Source organism: Salvia splendens, chromosome 21 (assembly GCF_004379255.2).
Source record: "Salvia splendens isolate huo1 chromosome 21, SspV2, whole genome shotgun sequence".
Taxonomy (NCBI): Eukaryota; Viridiplantae; Streptophyta; class Magnoliopsida; order Lamiales; family Lamiaceae; genus Salvia; species Salvia splendens.
Genome location: NC_056052.1, coordinates 22,675,223 through 22,693,186, shown reverse-complemented (window position 1 = coordinate 22,693,186; position 17,964 = coordinate 22,675,223). Strand labels below are relative to the sequence as shown.

The window sequence follows — 17,964 nt, the reverse complement described above, 5'->3', positions numbered from 1 at the left end:
GAGCTGAATATTCAACAGCGGTTCACTTCGGTCTCTCATCCACAAGCAAACGGACAAACGGAGATAACAAATCGTATCCTGGTGAAAGGGTTAAAAGCTCGGTTAGAACAAGCCAAAGGACAATGGGTAGAAAATCTCCCTCAAGTCCTATGGTCCTACCGAACTACACCCACAACCTCCAATGGTGAAACTCCGTACAGTCTGGTGTACGGTACTGAAGCCGTAATTCCGGTGGAGATCGGCGTACCCAGTCCCCGAACTCTAAATTTCTCCTCAGAAATGAACGACGACGGACTGAGAGCCGAGCTAGATCTTGCCGAAGAAAGAAGAGAATTGGCATGCATAAAAGCAGCCAAGTACAAGGAGCAAGTAGCCCGGTATTACAACCAAAGGGTGAAGAAGCTGCAATTTCAAGTGGGAGATCTCGTCCTGAGAAACAACGAAGTAAGCCGAGCAGAAAAGCTGGGCAAGCTCGAACCCACATGGGAAGGTCCGTATCGGGTATCAGAAGTCCTCGGCAAAGGGTCTTACAAATTGGCTCACATGTCAGGAGAACAGGTACCCCGAACATGGCACATTTCCAACCTCAAAAAGTTCCATTTGTAAGAGACAGTCCGGTCAGTCAGTCTTGAGTCCTGTTTGCTCAATGTGCTTTATTTGGTTTACTTGGTCTTTATTTGTCTCTGTGCGTTTTGTTTGTGTGTTTTGTCTGTCTCTGTGCGTGTCGTCTCTTACAAATGTTACTGAGGTATCTTGTTCTTCGAAGGCTGATCCCCTTCTTAGAACATATACAAGCTAAACAATTGTGAGTCAAAGCTTCTACAGAAGATACAAGACCACAATTCAGCTTAAACAAGCAGTTCGTCTGAAACGAGCTGCAACAAGCCCACGATTGTGCGTCAAAGCTTCTAAAGAGGATACAAGACCACAATTCAGCTTAAACAAGCACTTCGTCTGAAACGAACTGCAACAAAAGTCCAATTCTCGCGATAAAACTTGCCTGAATTAGGACTAGGGAAAGTCCGATCCACGCGATAAAACTCGCCGAATTAGGACAAGGGAAAGTCCGATCCCCAAATTAGGACAAGGGAAAGTCCGATCCCCAAATTAGGACAACGGAAAGTCCGATCCGAGCGATAAAACTCGCCAAATTAGGACACAAACCAAGTCCGGTCAAAGAAGAGTTCACTTCATGAGACCGTGGACAAACATCAACTTACCCCATACTTTTATCCAGAATGCCGAAGTGATTCACTTCGCTTTTCGGGGGGGGTAGTGATGGAGTACGTACTAAACAAGCCCAACAGCAGTAAAGCCCAAGACAGAGTATCAGTTCGGCATGACTAAAGAGTATCAGTCCGGCGTGACTAAAGAGTTCAGTTCGGCACAACCAAAGAGTTCGGCCCCAGCCTACAGCTCGGTGAAAGCCAACTCATCAAGCTCTGCTCTCAGGTCGGCATCAAGCTCTACTCTCAGATCGGCAAAAGCTGCTCGGCAATAATTCAGCAGTTCGGTCTCAGTATTCGACCGAACTAGGAGATAGTGGACTCATGCAAGATTTCCACCTCCACTACACCGACGATCTATTTAGTGGTGTCAAGCAGTCATTAACTCATGCAGGATAGTGGACCCATGCAAGGTCGCCACGATCTCCACGACATCCACTACCTAATAAATGCTGCATGCCACGATCTTGGTTCACTGTATAAATAGAACCTAGGTCAGATAGATAAGGTCTTCTTCTTCGGTTAAATTCTAAAAAGCTCTCTAGAGAGAATATCATAAAGCAGGCCAGTGTTGTAAGCTGTAATTCGCAGATCAAGCAATACAAACCTGCCCCCATTTCTCCCCGTGGACGTAGATTTACCTCAGTAAATCGAACCACGTAAAATCTCTGTGTCGATCTTCATTTATTTCCTGCATTTACAAACATCAAAAATTCGCCGCTTCATCAAATATTATTTTTTTCAAAAAAAATAGTTTGACGAAATTGAGTTGACAAACACGCGCGGTTAAGGTGGCGGAGGTAACTTTCTCGATAGATGGAATTTACCGGAAAACATGGTAAAACTCAAAAACCGGTACAACTGAATTATAAATAGCGGCAAATCCTAGGTTGCTCGCCACGTTACTCCTAGCTGTAAAAATGCTTATTTTAACAGCATTTATGTTTTAAAAATATGTTACTTCCTCACACACCCACCCCCTAAAAAATGAAAATTCAAGAAGAGAAAAGTAAATAAGCATTCAACCACCCCAAAAATAACCGCGCCATCCTGCTAGTAAACAGCTAATCATGTACTTTCTCTAAATACCTTACATTAATGATGGTAATAATAATACTCGCCACTGTTGATCTTTTCCATTTACTCCCTCCGTCCACGAAAAATATTCCATCCGACAGTAAAATAATGTCTCATTTTACCATTTTGAGTGTCCGCTATTTAAAATCACATTTATTTTTATCATTCTAAGTGAATAGACCTCAACATTCATCTAAATCATTACACTCACGTTCTATTATAAAATTAATGTATAAAAGTAAGGTTCACATTCCACTAACTCATTCTCCAATTTTTCTTCACAAATTCAAATAATTTTTTAAAATCCGTATTGAATTAAAATAGGACTATAAATGGCGGACAGAAGGAGTAGTTATTTGCGGATGAGACGGATTTTAATGAAAAAATGAGAAAGTAAGAGATAAAGAGAAAAAAGTGGGTAAAGAAAATAAGATATGGAGAGAAAGTGGCTAAATATGAGAGAGAAACTTTTTTATTTTTAGAATTGAGACTATTTTTTGTGGACATCTCAAAATGACAAGCCGTGCTATTTTTATTTACAAAGAGAGTATAATTTTGACAACTTGTTAGTAATTAGTTATCAACAAATGAGTTTCTTCGGAAATTAATCAATGAGTCTACTCCATAAAAATAAAATACTAGTACTAAAATAAAAAAAAAGGAAGTGAAATTGAGAGGGGTGATTTTGGATTTAAAGTGGGGCGAGGGGGCTCACGTGAGCAGGCCACACCGCACGTACTTCGAGGTTAAAAAACACGCAGAGGAAGTGAGTCAGCAGTCACTCATTGGACCAACTCGGTGCGGGGCCCGCGGGTGTATTTGGGTGCTGCGGCGACACGTATTTTCCGCCGGAGTGGTTATCCCCGGCCGACGCCTCACCACTCTCTTCATCTTTGGAATCTAATTAGGATTTGTTTAGTTGACCACAATAATAATACAGATAGGAATACAATATTTGCAAATTATTGCTTTTGGCGTCAACCAATTCACCCTTCCTATAAGAACCATTTCACTCTAACTAGTTTTAATCACAAATCTTAAACTCTCCCCCTTTCACACAAAAATCTCTTTTCCCATCTCCACTTTGAATCATTCTTTTTCATTTGTCAGATTTTTGCAAGCGTGGGTTTGATTCCCCTCTCGCCTCAAAACGGTGTCCCTTTACAATAATGTTTTCATTTGTTTGTTAATCAAAATCACCAACTCTTTCTCCATGGACCAAACCATTTTATTCCCATTGAAATACACCGAGCACAAAAAAACCACCACCAAAATCATCAAGCCTAGAAAATCCCAAATGCCGAGCGCCGCAAGAACTGTCCGCATCTCTGTGACCGATCCCGACGCCACCGATTCCTCTGACAACGACGAAGAAGAATTCGACGTCATCTTCCGCCGCCAGCGTGTCAAGAAGTACGTCACCGAAATCAGAATGGAGACAGCTGTCGGCGGGATGAGAGCTGCGGAGACACTGCCGCCGAAGCCCAAGCCCAAGCCGATGAAAGCGCCAGCTCCGGCGGCAAGGAAGTACAGAGGCGTGCGGCAGCGGCCGTGGGGGAAATGGGCCGCCGAGATTAGAGACCCCTGCAGAAGGGTCAGGCTCTGGCTAGGCACCTACAACACCGCCGAGGAGGCCGCCATGGTCTACGACAACGCCGCCATTAAGCTCCGCGGCGCCGCTGCTCAGACCAACTTCACCTCCCCGCCGGTGAAAGAACCCGCCTCCGATTCCGGCTACGAGACCAGTGATGAATCACACAACATTTCCTCTCCAATCTCTGTCCTCCGCCGAAAGAGTAGTAATTTGAGTAACGAAACCGGTCAGAGTAGTCACACGAGTGACTACACTGAACCGGGGCAAAATCATTCTGTTGTCCCGGTTCATGATATAAACCGGTCCGATCCGATTTTTACCGGTTCGGAGGTGCAGGAGTGTCAAGGGGAAATAAGCATGGCACTTAATTACTCCAATGAATATTTGAACATTCCATTTGTTAACAATTTTTTCGATTTTCAGCCACAAGAGAACTTATTCAGCCAGGATCCGAGTTTTTTCAACGATTTCACGATGAGATTCGACGATTTCCCTCCCCTCAATGACGTGAAGCTTGGAGATGTTAAGGATTCGTTTCAAGAACTGGGTTCGCTCGATGTCGAAGACTATTTTCAAGACATGAATGATTTTAGCGCCGCTGATGCACTCTTAGCGATATGATTTATGTTAAGTATGTTATACTACTAACATATATAGCCGGAAAATGCCGATTTAACGGCAAATTTTGTGTCTTTTTTCCATCTATCGGCTTTTATTTTACTACAGTGTTTATTTCATAGTCAAATGTAGTTAGTTAGTAGCGGAGATTGATTAATCTCTGTTAATTATTTTCCGTGATATACATGTTGAGCAATAAAATGGAAGATTATATTTGAATATATTCTATTTTTTGCTTTACTTTTATTTGATTTGGAGCCTAGATTAGCTGCATGTTTGTATATTTGACTAGGCCTTGCAGCTTGCAAGTGTAAAAGATGAACAACCATATCTTTTTCTTTCTTTTGTGAAAGATTTTTCTGCAGTGAAATTTGAACAAACATTAAACTTCTATACTTAATTTTTGTACGGGTTATTAAATTCTTATCAATCACGGAAAATAATTAAATACTGAAATGCAATTATATAACGCTTTTAATTTGATGCATTTACTTTCATTGAACCTCGCTACCATCTCCTTCGGAAAAGAAGAGAACAACTTCTCTGCTGTCTGCATTTATTTTGTTACTTACTAATTGTAGTCAGTTTCGTCTTCCAATATTGGGGCCAACATAAACGGGTGTGTGTCGGTTCTCGTTAATAACGAATTCAAAATATAATTTGAGATATTGAAGCCAACATATGAGAATATGGATTAGTGACGTACATAAAAAAGTGTTGATAATCAATGACGAATCCAGAATATAATTTGAGATATTGAAACCGGCATATATGAATATGGATGGATAAGTGACTATGCATCATTAACAAGTAGGTATAATTAGTGACGAATTCATAATACAATTTGAGATACTAGAGCCAATATATATGAGTGTGGATAAGTGAAGTACGACTGACTGACGTATGTATTAGTGACGGACCCAAAAATATAATTAGACAAAAATTGTTTAGTGTAATTAATTTATTTGACGATATTGTGGGCTCAGAAGTCCTGTAGGAAAAATAATGAACATGGTCCATTATATATATAAAAATAACTTGGATTTTACGCAAATAATAGAATTTTTGTAGGGCGAAAGTTAAAAGTTCTCACCATGGTCAGTGCACCGTGATTATAAGTCCCCACATTAAATAATATATAAAATTAAATGCGTGCGTGGGTAATAGATTGGGAAGGCATGCAATTAATAAGAAAACAAAAAAGCTATGCAGTAAGAATATAGCTGGCCATAAAGAGCATTTCTACAAATTTTAATAAAAATAATGATAATTATTTTAATCGAGTTTCTGTATATTATTACATTTTTCTATTTATTAGTACAAAAAGATATGATGATTTAAGATCATGAAAAAATATAGTTATAAGAGAAAATTTATTAGTATTTTTAAATACATTATGAAATTAATATTTTTATTTATATTGAAATTACGGCAAGTCTTATCGCAGTAAGCAGTCGAGACAAACCCCTACAGTGAAATGATTATGTCTAAACACTATTTATCTCACTGTTCGTTTATTAACCAAATACTCCATTTGAAAAGGCGTTGACGATACCATAATTAACGGGTTCGGAATTCATTTTTAATACATTCATATAAACAAATTAAGCTGCAATTACACGGCTCTCTAGAAATTTTAAAAGCTAGCAATCCTAAATAAAGGTAAAATTTTAATTAAGTTTGAATGTATACTCTAGCTAATCATCGTAAAATATTTTGGGACCCAAACTATCAGTTAAGAATAGGATTGGAACGGTACGGTATACCGCGCCGAAATGACCATACCGCATACCGTACCGAAAAGTGCGGTATGGCCAAAATGCATACCTTTACCGTACCGTTTTTTCGGCATACCGCATACCGTACCGAAAAGTGCGGTATGGCCAAAATGCATACCTTTACCGTACCGTTTTTTCGGTATACCGCATGCCGGTATACCGAAAAGTCGGTATACCAAAATTCCGATACCGATACCGATACCTTACCGACATTTCGGTATACCGTACCGTGATTTCGGTATACCGCAATATGCGGTATACCAAAATCACCGGTATACCGCAATATGCGGTATACCGAAATCACGGTACGGTATACCGAATACCGAATTCCTCCCCAATTATGTATTATGTTTAATAAAATTATATAATAATATATTTTATAAAGATAATGACAATCATTTCTGAATTCGGGCTTTACATATTTACAATAGAATATATTGAAGGCGAATATTCAAATTTTTATTTATGAAAAAAAATATTTAATCCCTATATTTTAAACATATATTTTTTCTTATAGAAGGAAGTTCTATATTTTAGCTCAGTAGCTAGTGTTGAATGGTTATATTTGTGTTCTTATTGTGGAATGATTTAATACATGAGATGAGAGTGATATTGACATTGATTAATTTCGTTCTTAAACACTATGGATAATCTGATTAAATGATACTTTTGTTTCATAATGATAGTTTTAGATTTTTGGATGATAAAATGATACTTTTGCATCATAAAATGATAGTTTGAGGGGATAAAATGATAGTTTCAAATGATAAAATAATACTTTTGTTCCATAATGATAGTTTTAGAATTTTGGATAATAAAATGATACTTTTACATCATAAAATGATAGTTTGAGGGGACAAAATGATAGTTTCAAATGATAAAATGATACTTTTGCATGATAAATTGATTGTTTGAGTTATTTGGTTGGATAAAATGATACTTTTACATCATAAAATGATAGTTTGAGGGGACAAAATGATAGTTTCAAATGATAAAATGATACTTTTGCATGATAAATTGATTGTTTGAGTTATTTGGTTGGATAAAATGATACTTTTGCATCATAAATGATAGTTTGAGGGGATAAAATGATAGTTTCAAATGATAAAATGATACTTTTGTTTCATAATGATGGTTAGATTTTTGGATGATAAAATGATACTTTTGCATCATAAAATGATAGTTTGAGGGGATAAAATGATAGTTTCAAATGATAAAATGATACTTTTGTTTCATAATGATAGTTTTAGATTTTTGGATGATAAAATGATACTTTTGCATGATAAATTGATTGTTTGAGTTCTTTGGTTGGATAAAATGATACTTTTGCATCATAAAATGATAGTTTGACTATGCAAGTTTTAATGTAAATTATCATTTTAATGTAAACAATAGTTGGAACGTCCAAATGAAATGATACTCCATATTTATTCTTTTTAATAAAAATGAAATTTTAATTTTCAAGTACTTTATTTATTTTTCTTTATTCTACCTCATTAGTTCCTTAAAAATAAAGATTTTATGGACTATGCGAGTTTTAATGTAAATTTAGTTAAGTATGAAAAAAAGAATAAGAGTTTTAGATTTTTGGATGATAAAATGATACTTTTGCATCATAAAATGATAGTTTGAGGGGAAAAAATGATAGTTTCAAATGATAAAATGATACTTTTGTTTCATAATGATAGTTTTAGATTTTTGGATGATAAAATGATACTTTTGCATCATAAAATGATAGTTTGAGGGAACAAAATGATAGTTTAAAATGATAAAATGATACTTTTGCATGATAAATTGATTGTTTGAGTTCTTTGGTTGGATAAAATGATACTTTTGCATCATAAAATGATAGTTTGAGGGGACAAAATGATAGTTTCAAATGAAAAAATGATATTTTTGTTTCATAATGATAGTTTTAGTTCTTTGGATGATAAAATGATACCTTTTGCATCATAAAATGATAGTTTGAGGGGATAAAATGATAGTTTCAAATGATAAAATGATACTTTTGTTTCATAATGATAGTTTTAGATTTTTGGATGATAAAATGATACTTTGATGGAATAAAATGATAGCTTCAAATGATAAAATGATACTTTAGTTTCATAATGATAGTTTTAGATTTTTGAATGATAAAATGATACTTTTGCATCATAAAATGATAGTTTGAGGGGATAAAATGATAGTTTCAAATGATAAAATGATACTATTGTTTCATAATGGTAGTTTTAGATTTTTGGATGATAAAATGATACTTTTGCATCATAAAATGATAGTTTGACTATGCGAGTTTTAATGTAAATTATCATTTTATTGTAAAAAACAGTTGGAACGTCCAAACGTCTAAATACGCCGTATTAGTGGTTAGTAGGTCAACAACTACACAAACTAATTAATGAAAAATAGCTTATGGCCTTAATTTTGAATTGAATTACATATATGATCTTCAATTCTTCATAATACTGCCGAATGTTAAATTAATTTTGCAAATATTGTAAACTTATTCAAAATTTCATCAATAAAATAATTACTACTATTCGATAATCTATATAGCGCGCGTATGACTAAAGAATGAGTAATCACCCGCGTCAGCAGATTAAATCTTAATCCTAATCTCTCGATTAAAGAAAAATCCAAATAAAAATTAAAAACCCAGGTATATATCTGCGGTATATACCGTATTTGCGGTATACCGCATCATACCGAACCATACCACAATTGCGGTATATACCGCAAATTTACGGTATATACCGCAATTGCGGTATGGTGCGGTATACCGCGGTATATGCAAACTGCATACCTTTACCGTACCTAAAACTGTCGGTACGGTATGATACCGTACCGAAAAGTACGGTATACCGAAAATTCGGTATTTTCGGTATTTTTTCGGTACGGTAAGTGCGGTATTTCGGTATATTTTCCCAGCCCTAGTTAAGAATTTTTATTTGTAAATAAAGCTAGTTAAGATGGTTATCTCGAACAACTATATGTATCTTTGACTATGTAAACCATATCATTAAGTTAGTGTTTGGTGATATGAATAATGTTATATGGTGTGTGTGGATTTGGAATTTAACATTTTTAATTCCTAATTTACTATTTTAAATATGCTTATATTTAAGATATAGTAGTATAAATTAAATCTTAATGTCAAATCATTCAATTCTTCAGTTTGAATTCTGTGCTTAAAGTAAATATTTAAAATTTGAAATAAGCGCACACAATATATATACATAGACTAACACAACAATGCACACAACGCACACTATACATTCACACAAACAACTCTAAATATATAGGGAAATGTAAATAAAAATTAAAATTCAATATGTGAATATAATGGTAGTTGAAAATGACATGCACTATATTATGATGTTGGGATTGAGGTAGATTGTAGCAACTTAAGGAAGAAATATGTGTGAAGGGGATTGGCAGCAAGTCGCCCTCATCATCATTAGCATACATGCCTATTTTATGATAAAAGAAAATGAGTGAAAATTTAATGTTTATCAAATTTGCATCAACATATCATGAAGGAGACATTGGAATAAACACAATTTATGAGACATAAATATGGGCAATGGGTCAATTTTGGGCGTTCATGCATAATTTACATAGAAGGACTAGTTACGCGATTTTACCTTTTCGTTTGAAGTGTGTTTACTCTATTTTATATTCCCTCCGTCCTATTATAAGTGAATTGTATTCCTTTTTAGGCCGTCTCAGTATAAATTATACATTTTTTTATGGGAAAAAACAATACTCTATAAATGAGAGAGTACCTGCGTTTGGGACATTTATTCAATTTTGTCTTATTGTTGGTGTAATATGCAAATGGAAGCAAATTAATTCTTTAATCGGTTTTATTGTAAGAGTAATGTTTTGAATATAAACACGAATCTCTGTAGAGAGAACAATACAAAGTGTTAAATGTGCATTTAATGATTCACCCGAAAAAAGAAGAATGAAGGAGAAGGAATTAAGATACATATCAGTAATCAGTTGTCTAGTACCACATAGATATTTTTGGTTCATATTTCGAAATTCAATGGAGACAATATGAAGGAATAAATATTTATATGTTGTTGTAAGCTTTCAGACCTTAAAATTCTTATCCAGAGAGAAAGCTGTTTTTTTCACCTTTTACTATCAATTTGTTGGTTTTTTCTTTCAGTAAGCAGTGATAGTAGAAAAAGAGACAAATATATACAGTAAATCATTATATATATATATACTCCTTTATTTCTTTGTAACGGCTCCCACTGCCGCGGCTCATTGCTCGCCTAGCGAATGCCATCATGAATACCTATAAAGAAAAGAACAAATATATATATATATATATATATATATATATATATATATATATATATATATGGTAGTGTTAAACTCCTTTTCTCCCCTTAGATTTAAGTTTCTTCGCAATCTCGGTCGTTGGATCTGGAGGATGGACGTTCTAGATTAATAGCATATTTATCATCCCGCGCTTCATTATTTGACCAATTTGGTGCATCATGGGGGTGATTTAGTCATTTTGTGTAATCAAAACCGCTGAAAACGTATTTGGCGAAAATTAAGCGGGATCTTCCACTAGTTTCCATCATCACACGCATTTACTCACAATCTCACTCCCGATTCTCTCTAAATAAGCGTCTTCTCATTTTCCAAATTTAGCAAAAACCCTAGCCGCCGCCGAGTCAAAATCGCGACGATTTCTCGGAGATTCACCGCTGGTTCCCTTGCTTTCCAATATCCCTTTCCGGTTTGAACAAGATTTCACTGCACTACAACAGCAGGTAGGGTTTGGTCGTTTATTTTACGTTTTTTAACAAGCGTTCACGATTCAATCGATTTCAATTAAACCGCGAGTATTTGTTGCCAAAATTTTGTAGGTTTTTCATTGTTTGCTGTTAAGCGCAGATTATGTAATGACTAAAAGAGGAAGACCTTCAAATCCCCAACAATCCCAGAAAGAGGGTGAGATTCTGTTCGGCCGTTGCTCTGTTTCTGTGCTTGACATATTTTAAATTTAATTCTTTAAAGATGTAGTCGAGTTTGTAGATTATTTGTTCATAGCGCAGAATGCATTATGTTTACTACTGTTTGTTCATTACCTGATATAATCTATGCATTATTTTCCTATATGATTGCATTATTTGCCTATATGCATGCATTATGTTTACTGCTGTTTTATAGTGTCAAAGAGTAAATGGAATATGTGTATGTGCATTACTTGTTATAATTTCTGCATTATATGCATATACGACTGCATTATGTACCTATATGAATGCCATTATATTCAATGCTACAACCTTCAATCAACTGCCGTTGGTCATTGGTGAAATGGTGAATGCAATAGTTTTATGCTCATTAATTGAATGAGTCTGTGCATTATGTGTCTTTTTTTATTCATTATATATCATGTATCTTGCATCATGTCAATGTTGTGTTATATTAGTCAAAGAGTATATGGAATATTTATTTGTTCATTACCTGATATAATCTTTGCATTATTTGCCTATCTGATTGCATTATTTGCCTATATGCATGCATTATGTTTGTTGTTGTTTTATATTGTCAAAGAGTAAATGAAATATGTGTATGTGCATTACTTGTTATAATCTCTGCATTATATGCATATACGACTGCATTACGTAACTATATGAATGCAGTACGACTGCTGTTGGACATTGGTAAAGTAGTGAATGCAAGTTTGATGTTCATTACTTTGAAGTATCTGTACAGTATATATCTATTTTCTATGCATTATATTGCATGTTTCATGATGCATTTTACTGTTGTTGGACAGGGACGAAGCAGTTAAGGATTGACATCGGAGACGCAGTCGATGATATCCTGCCTGTGGGAATCGCCCAGAAATTCCGCAAACGACTGTCAGAAGCAATAACTAGTTCAGCTCAAATTAGTTAACTACCACTTTGAGCATCAGTCAAACAAACTTGTACATTATCTATGTTCAGGGACGCATGGTATATTAAAAGTGGATATAAATTCATCGGTAGACAGATATATGCATTATTTGAGTAAAACGTTGCATTATGTAGCGAGAACTTGTCATTATTTTGAATGTTATAGGGAATACGAACTATCAATGGGCTAATGGGTACTTCACCGAGTTAATTATGCACCTAAGAATTACTTTACTATTTATAATATGTACATTTCATAATACGTTAATTATGTATAACTTCAACACGCGCTATTTTTAAACGTTGGTATTAATGAGTACGTACTATACCCTAGCCCCTATGCTTATTAAACCCTTAGGGGAAACAAGAAACGTGTGCCAAACATCGAAACATGACACATCTTATTCGTATACATTGCAGTTCACATATGATGCATTATATAGTAAATAATATCCATTATTAGTTCCCATTCGGTGCATTATTCGTATCGGTTTGAACATTGATATTAATGAGTACGTACTATACCCTAGCCCCTAGGCTTATTAAACCCTTAGGAGAAACAAGAAATGTGTATCAATCATCGAAACACGACCCATGTTAATCGTATACATTGCAGTTCACATATGGTACATTATGTATATCTGTTTTAAAAAATGCCTACTCGCTATGCATGTGCAACCCCAGACGAATTACTGTAGCTCGTGTATTTGGACAACGTTTGTTAGACTTAGAACATACTACACCCTAGCCCCTAGGCTTGTTAAACCCTTAGGGAAAACAAGAAACGTGAACCAAACATTGAAACAAGGCACAACTTAAATTAAACGGAGCATGATAAATGTTCATTACATATCACAAATAATGCATTACAGAAACTAAAACTACGCATTATACTACACAATATGTACATTATGTATATCTGTTTTAAAAAATGCCTACTCGCTATGCATGTGCAACCCCAGACGAATTACTGTAGCTTGTGTATTTGGACAACGTTTGTTTGACTTAGAACATACTACACCCTAGCCCCTAGGCTTGTAAAACCCTTAGGGAAAACAAGAAACGTGAACCAAACATCGAAACACGGAACAACTTAAATTAAACGGGTCAGTATAAATGTTCATTACATATCACAAATAATGCATTACAGAAACTAAACTGCGCATTATACTATATAATATGTACATTATGTAAATCAGTAAAAAAAACCTACGCACTATGAATGTGCAATCCCAGATGAATTACTGCAGCTCGTGTATTTGGACAATGTTATTTAGACTTAGAACATAAATGTGTGCATTATTTTAACTTATGTAGTCATTATTTGTATTTTGGTGGTCATTGTTGTAAACATTAATGCAATATTCGTGTGTTCATTATTGTAATGGTTCCGCACATTATATTAATATTTATATGCATAAGCATATCCTGGTGTATGCATCATGTAACTGGTGGTTTTTATTGTTGAAGAGTATATGGAATATGTTGATGTGCATTACTTGGTTTAATCTCTTCATTATTTGTTTGTACATTACCTTGTATAATCTGTGCATTATATGCCTATGTTTAATGCATTATTTTGCTGATCTACACAGATTATGTAATGCGACTGAGAACAAATGCACACCAACATGAAAAACGATCTCGAAGCTCTACACTGATTATGTATTACGACTGATATTCAATTACAAAATGAAATCGTCGAAACCACTAAACATGAGCGAGAAGCGGGTGAATAACCTTCTTCCATTGATTATCGACCAATCGTGCACAATCTACAATTGTCTGCGTTTGATTCACAAAGCACCGGCGTGCACAATCTACGATCTATAATCGTGAACTGCCAATTTCTCGAACTGAAATTATCAAAATTAAAAGCAGCGTGCTGGAGAAAGAAATCAGCGAGAAATTGGGAAGAAATCATTTGTTGAAACTGCATACAGCCTAAAAGGAGTAATTCATGGACAATTCCATAACTAACAAATTTGGTTAATCCCTATTTCACCCCCAAGCGTTGAAAATTAAATTTTTTTGATAATTTCAGTTTAAAATTTAAGCCATTAGATGCATTGAAATCCATGGATGAGATTAAAAAGGAGAAAGGATATATAAGGTGAAAAGGATTTGAATACAATCCTATATATATATATATATATATATAATACAATGATCATTTTTTAAAATTGGGGAATACATGGATATATTTTAAGAATAATGTTATGCGGCCACATTATGGCCAGCCATAAATTAATTAAATAACAAAAAAAATTAATTTTTTTTCAAATTTTTGGTTTAATACTACTTGATTTTACTTTTATATCATATTCATTATATGTTGCTCAACATGTTAGTGTTGCTCTTTCGTAGTTTTTGCTCAACTTATTACTACTGTCATTTCTTGATTGTTGCTCAACGTATACACTAATTCGTGATATTAATGTGTTTTACGTAATGGAATTCAAAGATAAGTATCAACTCACAAGTCCATTCACACACATATAAGTTTATATCGGTAATTCTAATTTTTTTATACATGTAAATGGACTAAATTAACTTTTTATGGCCGGCCACATTATGACCATTTAGCATCACTCATATTTTAAACACATAAATATATACTTCTACTACGTACTCCATTACTTAGGTAAGAGTAGTTTCTAAATGACAGAATTTTGAAAGAATCATTTGTTTTAAGATAATTCGACTAATTTCAATTTTATTTTATATACATGTGGTTCGTTCGGTCATGATGGTCTTCATCACATGAGATGTTACCTCCTTTTAGAGAAAGATAGATATTGTGGAATTCAATTGTACAATCAGTTTCATCCATTCAAGATAATATAACGTGGCTGGATCTCTACGTTTTTTTGCTTTTGTTTTGGGAGTATTTATTAATTAGTACTCCTTCCATTTCCGTTTCAACTAAGTTGAGTTGTAGGAGTTTTTTTTTATGTCCAATTAAGTTGGCTTCTTTCTTTTTTTTTGAAAAAATCAAAACATGTTATCACTTTTACTTTATTTCATCACCTATTTTATTCTTTCTTTATTTTTTTTACTTTATTCATCTTTCCTTACTTTTCAACACAATTTCTTAATCTCCGCTTGCAAAAGTTTTGACTCAACTTAATTGAGACACAAGGAATAGTATATTACAATTAACAGAACATTTAATCACTACAGTATGACAATGTATGACCAAATAGATACACAATTTTACTAGTACTGGAATTCAAGAAAAAACTGTATGTTATTTTAGTGTAATTGGATTAACTTGATTGATCAATATTATTATAATGAGACACCATACAAGTTTGGAAAGTGCGGAGTGCACGCTTGTTTGAATTCATTATGATGATGGGGGTTCGGGGGTAGAGCCCCCGAGTAGCGGGGTCCAAGAGGCAGAGCCCCTGGCTGGGGTCGAGCTGTATAGAAAATTTCATCCGAAAATATAATATATGATAGTCGAAGGACTAATTTGCAATTTTCGAAACCCTTTGGAAAAACAGTTAAAATCGGTTAAGAAACGAAGGGACGCAACGTTTCGTGAAAAGGGGCGACATTTCGTTTCAGGCCTCTTCTTATTGATCATTTTCGGTTCAAAGTGGTGATCGCAGAATCTACATACGAAACTTCTAAACCTGAATTGTATCTGATCAAATATTGGTAGAACCACCAAATTGATTTGATCTGAAAATGTTTCACACCTTTCATGATATCCTATTGTTCACATTTGAGTAAATATTCCTAACAAAAACTATTTTAAGTGGTTATAAATATACTTTATTACAGCACTTTACATGGTTTAAAATATTGAATAATACAATGTACTAGTACGAATCTAATACGAATATATAAGCAAGCCAAAAATTAAGATAAGTAGTAAAACAATAATCTTATGTAAATTAAAAATTTCCGGCATGATGGAGAACGGTTCAATCATGTGTTTCGGCTGTCAGAGGATTTAGGAAAAAAATGTATGCACAAAATAAATAGTAGTAGTATAAAAAATAACTATATAAAATAATTAAACGACGGACAGAAAGGCCTGAGAAATAGATGAGTCCTAAAATTTTGTTATGTACGCTGAAACCTTCATGGGAGAATACTTATTAATTAATTAATTAAAGGTTCTCTATATAACAATAAAAAATTATTGTCCTAGTTTGAGACTAATTAGAGATATATACTTCTTTCATCTATAAAAAAAAATACTCACCGTCCACGAAAAATAGAACACATTTATCATTTTTAGTTGTCCACGGAAAATAGAGCACATTTAAAAAAGGAAAATCTTCAACAACTTCTCTCTTACTTTTTTCCCTTCTCTCTTTTACTAATAATATAAACCCCACATTCCACTAACACTACTTTTCTTTAACTTTTTTTTCTCTCTTACTTTACCAATTTCACATTAAAACTCGTGTCATTCACAATGTGTTCTATTTTTCGTGGACGGATGGAGTATTATTTATGGGCGATATAAATTTCAATAGAAAAATTAGTAAAATACTCATGAAAGAAGCAAAGATAAGGTGGATAAAATAAGAGGTAATGGAACAAAAAATGGGAGAAAAAGTATGAAAGAAAATATTTCTATTTTTGAAAATAAAATTAGTTTTTGTGGACACCGCGAAATGATAAAGTGACACAGTGTGAAGCATGCTGCTGTTTCATATTGATTGCTAATCATAATCCAAAAAATCTGCACAAACCATAGCTTGTCACATGGTTTTAAATCACTATTATACATTACCAGTCGAGTTTGGAGTGGGCTCGACCATGTCTACCTATTTGCGGTGGTCACGCAAACATTGGCTCTACATTTTATTTTCCCATCAGTTATTTATACGAAATAATATTTGACCAAGAAAAAACTGCATAATATTTCATAGCATATCAAAATCAACATGTGAATAAAATGTAAAGGCAATGTACATTTATATTATCTTCATGTTCAAACGTAGGCATAAAGAAAATTGTTTTAAAATTAAAATGCAATAAAGTAGCGACAAAAAGGCAGCCGCCAACATAGGAATGTCTTAAACAGTGTTACATTGAAGTAGTGTATATCTTGATTGGTTATGCTTTATTTGGACCTTTAATTACAAATCCACGCGTGTTATTTTATTATTAATTAATAATAATAATAATAATAATAATAATAATAATAATAATTATTATTATTATTATTATTAAGCATACTGCAAGTGTATGTTTGCGAAGTCAAAAGTTGCGGAGACATGCGACTTTAGCTTTTCCAACATTCTTTTTGCTGAAATTGTTCAAGTTTTTGTCAATTTCTGAACGTTATCATCTCACAATCAATTAAAAATTAAAATAAACTAGTTCTAAAATATTATTCGACAAATTCCGTTACAAACTTTAGTTTGTCGTACTTAAATTGTGGCTTAAAATACGAACTTCTTTTATGCCTGTCGGCAAAGTACTATTACCACTTCCCTTAATCAAAATGAGAAATCACAAAAGGATAATATTTTTTTTAAAGCTGACTTGAGTCAACAATTATATGAAAAAAATACCATACCTACCACTATGCAATGAAAGTATATTTCAAACTTAAACATGGTTTAATTGCTCTAAATTACAATAAAAATCAGTATATAAAGTAAAAGAGGGTCAACATCAATGTTTATAATAAGAGTTTAAGCAGGCCCACAAGATTCACTTTCGGATCATCATGAAATAGTCACATCATGTTTTGTTGAATTGGCAATTTTGGA

At 33.9% G+C, this 17,964-nt stretch overlaps 1 protein-coding gene across 1 annotated transcript; it reads left to right on the top strand.

Annotated features, from left to right (window-relative positions):
- The first annotated feature begins 3,348 nt into the window (after positions 1 to 3,348).
- On the top strand, positions 3,349 to 4,598 carry LOC121783861 (ethylene-responsive transcription factor CRF1-like). The gene has a single exon (XM_042182036.1). The coding sequence runs from the start codon at positions 3,517 to 3,519 to the stop codon at positions 4,516 to 4,518; it is 1,002 nt and encodes a 333-aa protein (XP_042037970.1). The 5' UTR covers positions 3,349 to 3,516; the 3' UTR covers positions 4,519 to 4,598.
- The last annotated feature ends 13,366 nt before the right edge of the window (positions 4,599 to 17,964 follow it).

Coding starts and splice junctions, on each gene's coding strand:
- LOC121783861 (XM_042182036.1), top strand. CDS start 3,517: ATGGACCAAACCATTTTATTCCCATTGAAATACACCGAGCACAAAAAA.